The sequence below is a fragment of the Humulus lupulus genome, chromosome 8 (assembly GCF_963169125.1).
Source record: "Humulus lupulus chromosome 8, drHumLupu1.1, whole genome shotgun sequence".
Lineage (NCBI taxonomy): Eukaryota > Viridiplantae > Streptophyta > Magnoliopsida > Rosales > Cannabaceae > Humulus > Humulus lupulus.
This window is the reverse complement of record NC_084800.1, coordinates 137,835,798-137,849,316: the sequence shown is the minus strand read 5'-3', so window position 1 is coordinate 137,849,316 and position 13,519 is coordinate 137,835,798. Positions and strand designations below refer to the sequence as shown.

Sequence of the window (13,519 nt, the reverse complement as noted above, 5' to 3'; positions counted from 1 at the left end):
TATTTATAAATATATTTTTGGTTTATTTTAAGTATATTTTCTTACATTATGAATTAATATTGGGATATTATCTAGTTAACGACTAAATAGTAAGAATACTATAAAAATCGTATTTATGTAAACCCAAATCAATATAATAATTTTTTGGAAAATTTTACAGTAGAGTGTCAGTTTAGCTCCTATCGATAAGAGTGTTTGTGTTTCCAGTATGTAAAGAAATTATAACTATTTTTTTTATATGACATTGTACATTATAATTATAGCAAGCATTTAACTATTTTTCGAAAAATTTCGAATAATTTATAATTACTAAAATAGGATTAAAACAATCAATTGCACTCATGTTTTTTTTATATACGTCCACAATTAATTATTTTGAACTTTAACTTTTAGCATTGAAAAATATTTAGAATTTTTTTAAAAGCTAGTAAAATATTTATTATAACTACAGTATAATTCATCGTATACAAAATTAGGTTATAATTTATACCTATACATAAATGCCCCTACGGATAGGGGTTAAACTACGGTAAAATTTCCCAAATTTTTTATATATATATTTTTAAAAAATCTCTAAAATTATATCCATCTAAAAATCAGCATAGGTTTAATCCTAGCCCAGGACTAGGAGTTTCCAGTATCACGCTACCAAACAAATCCCCAAACCGCTACGTCGACGTTTTATCATATTCCTTACCTCCTACTCTATTATCCCTTTCGGAGTTGCGTCTTCTAGTTTCCCGGAAAACAATTTCCCGAGGAAATCACCAAATTCTTTGTTTTCTTCTTCTCTTCGTCACTCTGGTTTCGATTATACATGGAAATGGATTCCCTACCCAATGGTAACAGCGCCGCCCCAAATCCAAATTCAGCACCTAATCCCACTGCTTCAGCCCCTCCGTCCCCGAAGCCGAACCAATTGGCCGATTCCGTGAAGTTGGAGCACCAGTTTCTTAGAGTCCCATTCGAGCACTACAAGAAAACGATCCGGACCAACCACCGTGTCTTCGAGAAAGAGGTATCCGCCGTCATCTCAGGCGTCGCTGAAGCTGCTGACCGAAACGATATGTCGCGCGACGAGGCTGTCAGTCATCTGAGCTCGCTCGTCTCAAGATTGCAAGGGCTTAAACGGAAGGTAATGAGAGTTGGAAGTCTTAGGTTTGAATTTGATTAGAGTCTGATCAGTTCAAGGCCAAGAAAATGAGAACTTTCAGTTAGATTAGATAAATTAGTTTAAAAGTGAAGCGTTTACTGTTTGTGTATTAAAAAAAATGGTAATGTTAGCTCTTTGTTTTTTCTTGATAACTTTTGAGTTTAGTCACTTTGCGATTGGGTGAGTTCGAAAATGATCAAATTATTATACTTTGTCGATCTGATCTAATGGGAGAACTAATGAAGTTTAGCTGTGTTTATTTTCAATAGATTTGAAGCTGGAAATTAGTGTTGGTGTTTATTTGCAATTGAATTTTGCTACTTTATGACAAAGATTTATGAGAAAGTTAGCCAAAATGATATTGTATTAATTGGCATGCCGTCTTTACCTTTTCACCTTTAGTTGGAAGAGGGGAATCGAGTGGAACACTTGCAGGCACAAAGGTGCCGAGCTCGACTCGATCATTTAGAGTTGGCGGATGCTGAGAATTTGTTTGAATGGAACGACATGAAGGTGAAGCGCATCCTTGTGGACTACATGTTGCGTATGTCATACTATGACACTGCAATGAAGTTGGCAGAAAGCAGCAATATGCAGGTACTCTAACTTATTTACCAAAAATGTATTCAGTGATCTCTATTCATGGTTGTTTGGAGGTCTTTGAAAAGTTTGTTGTCACTTCTCCATCCAAACCCACATGTCATGTCTCACACTCCTATGTTATTAAATGAAAGCAAAGCAAAGTACTTTGCATTTTGGTTTGACCTTGTCACCTTTTTATTGCATAACGAATTCAATTCAGACCAGATTATTGTATGCATACCGTACTGATTGTTACCTTACTTTAAATGCGGTGGAATAGTCTAATGGGCTGTCAAACATGTGAAGTTTTTATGAACAGAAAAATCTAACTCATCATCATTTTGAATCCTTTGATATCTATTTATGTGCTAGGATCTTGTTGATATTGAAGTATTCCAAGAAGCAAAGAAGGTTATTGAGGCTCTTCAAAATAAGGAGGTAGCTCCTGCACTAGTATGGTGCGCAGAGAACAAGTCAAGGTTGAAGAAATCCAAGGTATATACACTTTCTCATGGCTTTTCTGCAAGCGTGACATAGCTAATATACATACATAGTACATCACCTCAAATTAACCACATGCTCCAGTGCAGGATAATTTAATTTCTTCCAACTACTTTAAATATAGCTGATATAGTAACTAGTTAGATGTAGTAACTACTTTAAATATGGTTTATTCTTTATTTCTTTCATCTGATTTTGAAATATATATTTAAATCAAGATGATCACTATGATTAATATGCTCATATTTTGTGTTTACATCTAAACAATATTTATATGTGTTATTGTGTGCTTATACTTCAGAAATGTGAGATTTTGTAATGCACATAATTTTAAAGTACGTGTAGATAGACAGAGGTTATGCATATGCAAAATTATTACATTACATCAGATTAAATACTTGTTCCAGTGCTTGAAAATTTTATTTCTGCCAAGTACTTCAAATATAGTTGATGTAGTAAGATTAAAAGGATTCTGCAACGTGAAATTATTATCTGTTTTCATCATCTTTAGGCTGTGTTGATCTTTACTCGCTATTTTAAGTATTATTTTTAGAGTTAGATCTTTATTTGCTCTAGTATTGAATGGGAAAGCAAGCTAAGGAAAGGGAGTATAATTTGCTGGGAAATATACTGTGCTTGTTTTTATGAGTGTTTTATCATAGCAGAAACGACAGGCATTCTAACTCTTTAAGCTAAATATGTTTAATTCTTTTTATAAAAAGACATTCAAGAAGTTCACTATGATTAGTAGTAATATGCTTATATTCCATGTTTATCTACAACAAGCTATATGTGCTGTTGCATCCCTAAAATTCAGAACTTCTAATTGTAATTGTGAGGTTTATGGTGCAAATAATTTAAAACTAACATGTTCTGTTGCTATACCAGATAAAATGAAGCTCTTGGAATTGACTGCTGATAAAAGTTTCTTATTATAAACCGGTTCCTTGCTAAAGTTAGAGCAACTAGAAGTTCGAGCTAACATAATAAAATTTGAGCTAGTGTCTCACGAATAAATTTGTACAACTTTTCTAATGCCAACTATTTTTATTGACTTCTTTAATAGCAGAGCAAATTCGAATTTCAGTTGAGACTTCAAGAGTTTATAGAGTTGGTACGAGCTGAAAATAACCTTCGAGCTATTACATATGCTCGGAAGTACCTTGCACCATGGGGATCTTCCCATATGAAAGAATTGCAGCGGGTATTTGTCACACTAGCATATAAGAGTACTACTGAATGTGCTACATACAAGGTGACCTCTCTGTTTGGTCTAAAATATGTAGGTGACCTCTCTGTTTGGTCGAAAATATGTTTTACTCTTTAGTACAATGAATGGGCTTCCCTTCTTTTTTTGTTGTAATTTAGCAGCATTTAGATTGTTATGCTTTTTCTTCCCAAGTAAACTTTTTACCTCATTTTGGTGGACAGACTTAAGAACATAGAAACCGTTGTTAAACAAAAAACAAATCTCTTTCCCTCCTCTACTAGGCCGTTAAAATTAAATGGGCAACCTTGGGGATAAATGATATCCAAGTTGAATTCAAATTACTAAATAGATGTGTATAGAAGTTTTTTATTTTTTATTTTTTTATTAATCTCTAGGGTTCATCTTGATCCATGTTGTTGCTTGATATAGTAGTTTGTTTGGCATTAGTTGGATGTTGTACTCTTGTAAATTGATTTTCAATTATTTTATAGTTTATTTAGCGTTTTAAACAATCTAATTGCAGAAGCTTAACTTTATATAACTAGTAATGTACAATGACTAGGGCGCATAGATGATCCTTTGATTCTTTAAGTTATTGTGGATTTTTTTTTTGTTTCATTCTGGGAGCTGATATTTCATCTTCTTCAGGTTTTATTTGAACCAAAGCAATGGGATTACCTTGTGGACCAATTTAAACAGGAGTTCTGTAAATTATATGGCATGACGCTTGAGCCTTTGCTAAACATATATCTGCAAGCAGGCTTGTCTGCGCTGAAAACCCCGTATCCACACACATGTTATGGTTTTTCAATTAATCTTAAGATATTTTCTTTGCCAATTGATCTTTATGCCAGCATTCTAGAAAAGCAGAAAAATACAGTAGCTTTTAGCCATGCCTTTTTTTTTTTACACATTTGTGCAGATATTATGGGTTTCTGCTTGTTGCATCCAATCACTTTATTTTACCTTGACCTGATTTAGATACTGTTACGAAGACGATTGCACCAAGGAGGATCCCTTGTCACAGGAGAATTTTCGAAAACTAGCTCATTCATTACCATACTCAAAGCAACATCACTCGAAGCTTGTATGCTACATAACTAAAGAACTAATGGACACAGAGAACCCACCACAAGTCTTGCCTAATGGCTACGTCTACAGTACTAAGGTTCATAATAAACCAGTATTAGATGTATTATAGTTCCTAATTTATTTTATAGGTCTTAACTTTTTTGCTTTGGCAGGCTCTTGAAGACATGGCTAAGAAGAATAATGGCAAAATTACTTGTCCCAGAACTGGGTACATCTGCAACTTCAAAGATCTGGTAAAGGCATACATATCATGATCCAATATCTGACCTGTTCAGTAGTACCCCTTTCCACTTGGCATTAATAGCAATTGGAGTTTTATGTGCTTTGTGGATAAATCCTTTTGTTGTTGGAAATTATGGAAACCCCCAATCTAAGGAGTTTCCCTGAACAAATAGTCTTGTCATGCCTTGGTGATATTGTCTTGAAAACTTCTTGTATATATTCTGACGATTATTGTTCAAGTATAACCGTTTGTCTATGTATCATCAATTGTACTTTTGTGCATAGTTTGCAACTTACAGAAATAAATTGATGTCATTATATATTTTCACTAAATTAACTTCTGTAGAATGGGTATCCATTGATTATTAAATAATTGCTTACTCCCAGGATGGTGTTGAACTCAGTTGTCTGCTGCAACTCTCCTTTAGCTTAGCCCGTCGGATCAGTTTTTTTGTTTTTTGTTGAAAAGGTGATTAAAATCACCATATGCATAGTGCAAACATCACAGATAAGTGGAGCAAAAACATCAAATAGATCCAAGTAAGTTCATTGTTTAGCCTAAGGATATACTTAGCAAGACCATGAATGGCTTTATTATCAAAACGGACAACATGAGATAAAGCTGCACATGAAAAATTGAACAATAAAATTATAATATTAGAAAACAAAACGCTGAACCCATTAAGATACACAGTTGTTATCCAAAACTAAGGAAAGAGTCAGAAAAAGCAGCATGAAATGAATCGGAAGCTCACATGCTTGAGCCGAATTAAGCCCCACACTGAAAAATAAAGTTAGTTTTATTTGAGGAAAATAATGCTGGTCATGCTAGTACTAAAAGCTAACATTGAGAATACCAAAGAAATACTTGTAATAAGCTAATTTTGCAAGTGAAAAAGTGTTGGTAGAATCCCAAAATAAATTAAAAAACTTGGCCACCTTCGCAATTGAAATCTTATGGGATCTTTTTCTTCGTCCAATAACAATGTGTTGGGTATGTTATCCCGTAACTATACTCTATTTTTAATATTTGATTAGATATCAAATCATATTTAAAAAGCACATGTGTAGTGTCATTATTTTTAAACACAATTTAAAATAATAAATCTTATTTAAATGATTGCTAAGGAATATTAGTGATGCTTAATACCAACTAAGATAACGTATTATTATTGGTGCAATTTAATATCAAGTCCTACATATTTTAATTTAAAATAGAATAAGTAAGTTCTAAAACTCATTGCAATATATGGCGGTGTTAGATACCAGTGTGTCATATATAACAATGCTCTATTTAAATATTTAGTTAAAAATAAGTTAAGATTTCCTATTTTGCAGTCTGTTTGGCAATGTGGAAATATGAGAAAATGGAGTGGTGTAAGGGAAATGAGAGGAGGGAGAGGAGAGAGAGAGGAACATTCATTTGTTTGGTTGGATGGAGGGGAGAGTTGGAAGGATGGTAAATCGCTTGGGCTTACCATTTTTAATCCTTCCACAAAGATACCAAAGAGTGGTTGAAAAAAAATTGAGGCTCTAAGTCACATTTTGCAATTCAAAATCACTTATTTATATATATTAGATATAAGCTGTGTCCAATACACATTTATTTAGTTTTATTTATAGAATTTATTAATTATATTTTTTAAATTTGTATTATTGTCATATAAATCTCAAATAAATAAACAATATTATATATAAAAGAATGACATAAACATATTAAATGAAAAATTAAACCAAAACACTATTTATGATTTTTTTTTTAAATATACATATACAATATGATAACCTTTTTAAACATAAATGATATTTTTTAATAAAAATTAAGATTATGTATTATATATTATTATAATAATATTTTATAATATTTAAATTTATATTGATATAAGTATTAAATATTATTATTATAATAATATTTTATAATATTTAAATTTATATTAATATAATTAGTAAAAAATTAAGATTATATATTATTATCATAATAATATTTTATAACATTTAAATTTATATTAATATAATTATTAAATATCTAGTTTTGTATTATATATTATTATAATAATGATATTTTATAATATTTGAATTTGAATTTATATTAATATAATTATTATATATGTAATATTACATTAAATATTATCATAATAATGATATTTTATAATATTTAAATTTATATTAATATAATTGATAAATATCGATTTTTATGTTAATTTTAAAGGTATATTGCGTTAAATATTTATAATATTCTGTTAAAGTTAAAAAAAACAAACCGTTAAAACTAAGAATTTTCATTATCTGCACATTTTTTATATAGAGATATATATTTACTTGTTATATAATAATCAAATAAAATATTATATAATGTATACACATCTATCTATTAGATACTTTAACATCTCTTTAATTTTATCATATATAATTTTACTTTTAACTAAAATAAAAATATATTAACATTGATAAATGCATTTATGTTGTTGTTTCAATTTTTAGCAAGGAAATTACATTTTGTTTTTGACAGACATTGTTTAATTTTAATATCTATTATTACTATTTTTTTATAGGTGGAATACTAAAATATAAATAAATAAATTTATTATACTAAAATACATCTCTTCTATATAATAAGTGTGTAGATAACGGAAATTTTTTGTTTTAACGGTTTTTTATTTTTTTAATTTTAACTTTAATGGAATATTCTTATATTTAACATAATATTCTTATATTTAACGATAGTTTGTAAACACTTAAACTTAAATAGAATAAAATAAATAATTAAGAAAATTAAAATAGGATATTTTGAGATATTTTACAATGATAATTATTTAAAAATAATAAATAATTAAACAAATTAAAATATAATATTTTTGAGATATTTTACAATAATAATTATTTTAAAATAATAAATAATTAAACAAATTAAAATATGATATTTTTGAGATATTTTACAATGATAATTATTTAAAATAATAAATCATACGTTTTATAACTTAAATAAAATTTAATTAAACTTAAACTCACTTATTAGAATAGTATCATATTAAACATATAATATAATATACTGTAAATTAGCAATAAATTACTTTTTTAAAAAAACTAGCAAGAAACATAAATTTAAAATTCGCTTATAATATTTAATATTACATTAAACATATAATATATAATCACTTATTGTTACTTCAAAATTCAAAAACTAAAACAAACATAAACTTAAACAAAAATTAATAAATTATTTAATTAAAATAAGATATTTATTTGAAATTTATATGATATTAATATAAATTTAATAAAAATAATTAATAAATTCTATAAATAAAATTAACCAAACGTGTTGCTCGTTGTTTGTATCTAGTAATAAATAAATAAATCAAAATACATAAACTAGCTACAATTAATAATATATATACAAATTTGATTTAAAGAAAAAAAAAATATTTGTATTAATGCATAACAAATTAAATTAAAAAAATATATAATAAATTACTAAATGGGTAATATATTAATTTTATACTATAATCATTTCTATCACTCCAACTTTTCTTCTAATACCAAACAAAAAAAAAAGTTGTATTCTTTCCTATCATTACACTTAGAATAGTATTAAATGAGTTTTTTAAAGAATTTTCTTAGCATTTCTCTTGAATATTTTGGGGCCAATACCTTGCTTTTATAATTCGACACAATCTTCCGAGGGTGCCAGTTGACCCTTGAGGTTGTATCGACACAACACTAGACATCCACAACCAGCTGCAGTATGAGAAGTTAAATTGAAAGTCTACAGACAAACGGAGTTTATATAGTCTCAAGTCTTTAAGATAATATCTCAACTGTTAAAGAACTACAATCATCCCATTCAAGGAAAAAACGAAGCAAGTTTAACTCAACACATCAAGGCTCTTGTGTGGACAAATAAAAGCATATAATCATATGCAGCTTTAAGCTGATTCACTACCCCTTGGAGAACCATGGTTATCATCATCCTCATCAATAGGGCTCCTGTCATCCCTGCGGTTTGGTGTGGGACTGCGGGTTTGGCCATTAGTAGGACTGCGGCTGCGACTGCGGCTTCTAACATTTGTAGGACTGTGGCTGCGGCTGCGGCCATTTTCGCCGCCATTACTTCGGTACCTCCCATCTCCATTGTCTCCATCAGCACCATTGACAGGGCTTCGGCTCTTTCCTCCTCTGGGACTAGCACTGTAGTCTGACCTACGATCTCGAGGAGATGGGCTACCCCTCACTTGGGGGCTTCTCTCATCAGGTGTGGCATCACGCTGCTTCCTTCCTTTGGATGGAGGAGGTGAGCCCCTAAGCTGCTTAGGGCTCCGGCTATCACGTGGACTCCTTGATCTTCTCTCAGCACTGCGTCCTCCCCTCTTAACAGGTGATCTGGATCGACTGAGGAAAAAAAAAGTTTCAATGATTACTCTTAAAATTCCTTAAAAGCCTTTGATTAACATAAAATGCACAATCACTGTATAATAAAATCTCAGTTGTAATAAAATTTCTTCAGCAGGCAAACACAAAGAAAGGCAGATAAACCTGTAACTCCGGTCCCTGCTATAACTGCGGCTTCGACTCCTGCCATGTCGTGGACTCATTGAACGTGATTGACTCCGTCCGCGTCTACAAAAATTAAATATTTATAAATATAACCACCAAAATTAAAAGAAAAATATATAGAAAACCGTGAGTGATCTAAGAGAGAAAAAAGGGGAGGAGAAGAGATAACATACTTTAGTTTCTTTGGACTATTCTGACAATTTCTTTCAATGTGACCTCGCTCCCCACAACGGTAACACTTATTCTTCCAATCCCCAGCCTTACAATCTCGAGCCCAGTGGCCATCAATTCCACAATTGAAGCAGCGCCCTGATCCAGGAGGAGGACCTCTACCAAGATACTCACGCGATCCACCAGGACCACGTGGTCCCTAAATGCAAATAACACATTCAGTAGTAAGTAAACAAAAATATGTCCCTAAAGAAAACTTTTGAAAAATTGATAACACGAACTGATTAAACTGACTTAAGTGAGCAGGCAAACGAAATATTTGGAGGCGGATATAAATGACACTTACCCCTCTGGCAGCTTCCACAATGAGGCGTGTTCCATCAAAGTCTCGACCATTCAAACCATATCTCGCATCATCAGCATCTCGTGGATCACTAAACTCCTGTTTTAAGAAAACATAAAGCACAAAATTCGAAAGACGAAAGTTGAAAACCCTATAATATCGCAAAAAAACATATATGAGCTACAATATTACTTGATGGGTGAATGTGCGTGTAAATCGCAAGAGAAAGAATAAGGTAAGAAGGACATACAACAAAGGCAAAGTCACGCTTCATATCCACATCACGTACTCTGCATAAATCGGGTCCAGAAACAGTAAGGCCATCATGACAATGTATCAAAGGGATGATGATACTTCGCCCCTCACTAAACACCACTTTGAGATTGTTGCCATTTCCATTTAAAACACGCAATAACATTATAGAAAGACTCGCCAAATCCACCAATGAGACCCTCTCACCACAGACCTCCAGGTTTGGCAAAAGCCAAGAAACCTTCAACAAGATCATTCATGTTAAACCATACAGACACGTGGAGGGGTGCAACATTCTCACGAAGATATATATGTCATTTCAACATAAAGCACAAAGAATGGATTGGCAAAGGAGACCTATACACACCTCAATAATGGACATGCTCCAATGGCTTTTATTTTGGAACAGAAGGTATAACATAAAGGAAACCATATAAAGCACAAAAGTCATGCTTAATGTTCGCAAAAGGGTTGCAGAACATAATAGGTTCTACATGAGTTTGACACAACAAGAACAAACCCCAAGATGATTTAAGGACTGGCGCATGGAAGGCGAAGAGTAAGTTAACCATAGTGTTACAAATAAAATATAACCACAACACGAACAACAACTCTTCAACTTAATTTTTTACTATGAAGCCTAGCCTACATTTAAAGTGATGACTGATGAACAAAATAATCCCCGAAAGTAATGAAAATTAAAGTAAAATGGTTACCTTCCATATCGGCTAAACAGGTCCTCAAGATCACGTGATCTAGTTCGAGAAGGCAAACGACCAACATACAGCCGAGTTCCACCATATCGGTCATCATACCGAGGCATCTTACCTAAGATAAACATATCAATCAACCAAGAAAATTCACAAGGTGTATGATAAAAGTTTGCTCATTATCCATGCCATACATTATACAGCACTACACTTAAGCAAGTATATCAGCATAATTCATAAATTCAAATATGTACCACTAACTTACGCAAAAATATTTTTTCAACAAAAAAAAAATTACGCAAGAATATACAAAGGGTTTATTTGTGTTCACAAAAATGTTTCAGTATCTTGTTTTGTTTGCTGGCAGGACCAAACATCATCGTACAAAACAATATTTTCACTTTACGATGGTTATACTCATAGTAAAACACAAAAGGCAACAGAAACAATAAAATCAGCGTTAAGTGATTCTCCTTATTAAGCAGGAGCTCAAACATCTCAATCAAAAGACTCACTTTCTCTTCCAAAACCACCCTGCTAACCCACTTACCCAAAATGTTAAAATCTCAACCATGAACAATTCTTACACGTGAAGAATTAAAAATTACGAAGTAGTTTGGGTACATTCCTCAAATACACAAATGTTTACAAATTTACACAAATATTTATTTTAATAATAAAAATAAAATAAAAAAACTTCAGTAGAAACGCAAATCTGGAGGAAGAAAAAACCTATGGATGCCGAAAAAATCGTTAAAAACAAAGCTCAATTAAAACTCCAATTACAACAAGATGAAAATTCAACAGGAATTCATAACAACAGCAACATAAATACCAAAATTTCAAAATTACAGATAATTAGGAAAAGCGAGAGAGAGAGAGGAGGCGGACCTAATGATGAAGAAGATCCGCAGCTAAAAAAATCAAACCCTAAAGAGAGAGAGTAATAGAGAGAGAGAGAGCACGTAAAGGGCTTTTGTTTCGATGGGGTCAATTGGTCATGGATAAGTTGGAGGAGGTTCTGTTAAATGCCCCCCGATTCGTCACATATTACGTTATTACTCTTTTCTTTTTCTCTTTCTTAGCCGGCCCATGCCTAATTGGTCTGCCCAGACACACTAGACTGGATCATGGGCCAACCTTTTCTAAAGCTATTTTTGTCCATGTGAGACTGGGCCCATTTTTTTTTAATTTACACTTGACATCGTTTTTTTGTAACTTAATTACAAAAATACAGTAACTTATTTTACTTACATTATTACTTTTTGGTTGGTGTATAGTTTTTTTTCACTTTTTTTCATCTTTATCTTTCTTCTCCTTAACTTCAAATTTTTTTTTCTAGCTACACCACTAGTCTGTTGGGATCAAAAGTAGTATCATCGCGACCTACTCTTTAAGGTGATCATTTTGATATGTGGGAAGCATATATTTTTTTACCGTCGCCGTAGAAGATGACCAAGATAAAAATCAACATTTTTGTTTCTTTTTTATATTTGTTAACAAAAAAGTAACTAAGTTTTAAACTTAAACAAAATTTGTATTCTTATTCTACATTTAAAAGATACCATATGCTATACTAAACAACTTTAAAGTTATTTTAGAAACATTTCAACTAATTTTTTTTTAAATAGATTCTTTAGGATATTATTTGGTAAGTTTTAAATAGAACATAAGAAGACTCTTTTTAGTAACTCACTAAGTTTGTTGGTTGCTTTAAATTTGTGGCAAACCAAAAAATCTAGTCATATATCAAAAGGTAAATAATTGGTATCTTAAATGATTTTAAAAACAATGAAAATGTAACTTTTAAAAGTAACTATGCAGTATACTAAATAATATCATTTTATAATAAGCTCTTTATGATAACTTGGAATTATAAGAGTAACTTTTTATACTATATTATAACTAATTAGTTTCTAAAATAGATTTGAAGGTAACGTAAACGTATCTTAAAATATAAGACATGTAATATACACGAGTGACTAAAAAAGTCTATTAAAAGTTTTCATATAAGAGTTACCGTGTAGTATACTAAATTAATTTTTATTAATAAACTATATAGTAGCTTATTATACTATATGACAACTCATTTGTTTATGAAATAAGCTTGAATGTTACCAAAATATATTTTAAATAATAAGATACCATAGTATAACCTAAAAATAACTATTTGGTATATTAAGATGTTTACGGCAACGATCCAAAATTTGCTAATAAGGCTTAAGGGCCTTGCTTAGCGTGTCGGGAGGACATAATTGGTATATATGTATGATTTAATGTTTAAATGCATGATTATATGTGAATAAATGATTAAATGCATGTTTATGAGTATTAAATATGCATGTGGGCCCTGATTAGTTTAGAATGGCGTATTTGTAATTTGAACCCGTTGAGGATATGATTTTGAGTTATGTGTGGTGTTTTCGGCATGAGAAGATCCTGTCCCGCGGTGTTAGCAGGGAGTTACGAAAGTGGTATTTAGTTGTGAAACTGGTAACTACTAGTAACCTGAGAATTAGTGTTGTTACTGAAATAATAAGTAAAAAGTGGTATTTTTGCAAAGAGTAAAAAGGACTAGGTTGCCCTTGAGGTTTAGGAAGGAAATGTATTTGAAGGTGGGGTAGAAAGCTCATTTAGGTTTTAAATGAGATAAACCACAGCTGAGGTTGATCTTTACGTTCTAGATTTCTTACGGGTTACATGGTTATGTTGGTTCAAGGTTTCAAGAAGGA

The 13,519-nt window shown here is 31.3% G+C and overlaps 2 protein-coding genes across 6 annotated transcripts; one reads left to right on the top strand and one right to left on the bottom strand.

Annotated features, from left to right (window-relative positions):
• The first annotated feature begins 648 nt into the window (after window positions 1-648).
• Window positions 649-5,093, top strand: LOC133798498 (protein MAEA homolog). 4 transcript variants are annotated; one of them, XM_062236791.1, is made up of 7 exons: window positions 649-1,135; window positions 1,556-1,750; window positions 2,108-2,230; window positions 3,303-3,518; window positions 4,095-4,228; window positions 4,428-4,614; window positions 4,691-5,093. In XM_062236791.1, the coding sequence occupies exons 1-7, from the start codon at window positions 818-820 to the stop codon at window positions 4,790-4,792; spliced, it is 1,275 nt and encodes a 424-aa protein (XP_062092775.1). In that variant the 5' UTR covers window positions 649-817; the 3' UTR covers window positions 4,793-5,093. The 4 variants fall into 4 exon arrangements, with proteins under 4 accessions (XP_062092775.1, XP_062092776.1, XP_062092777.1 ...); XM_062236792.1 differs by having other exon boundaries at window positions 651-1,135; window positions 3,306-3,518; XM_062236793.1 differs by having other exon boundaries at window positions 654-1,135; window positions 3,303-3,491.
• Window positions 5,094-8,515: 3,422 nt separating this feature from the next.
• LOC133798497 (serine/arginine-rich splicing factor RS2Z33-like) lies at window positions 8,516-11,835 on the bottom strand. 2 transcript variants are annotated; one of them, XM_062236790.1, is made up of 7 exons: window positions 11,679-11,835; window positions 10,794-10,905; window positions 10,076-10,115; window positions 9,829-9,924; window positions 9,485-9,681; window positions 9,291-9,374; window positions 8,516-9,146 (listed from the first exon to the last, which is right to left on the bottom strand). In XM_062236790.1, the coding sequence occupies exons 2-7, from the start codon at window positions 10,898-10,900 to the stop codon at window positions 8,684-8,686; spliced, it is 987 nt and encodes a 328-aa protein (XP_062092774.1). In that variant the 5' UTR covers window positions 10,901-10,905; window positions 11,679-11,835; the 3' UTR covers window positions 8,516-8,683. The 2 variants fall into 2 exon arrangements, with proteins under 2 accessions (XP_062092774.1, XP_062092772.1); XM_062236788.1 differs by lacking the exon at window positions 11,679-11,835 and having other exon boundaries at window positions 10,076-10,318; window positions 10,794-10,911.
• Between the last annotated feature and the right edge of the window lie 1,684 nt (window positions 11,836-13,519).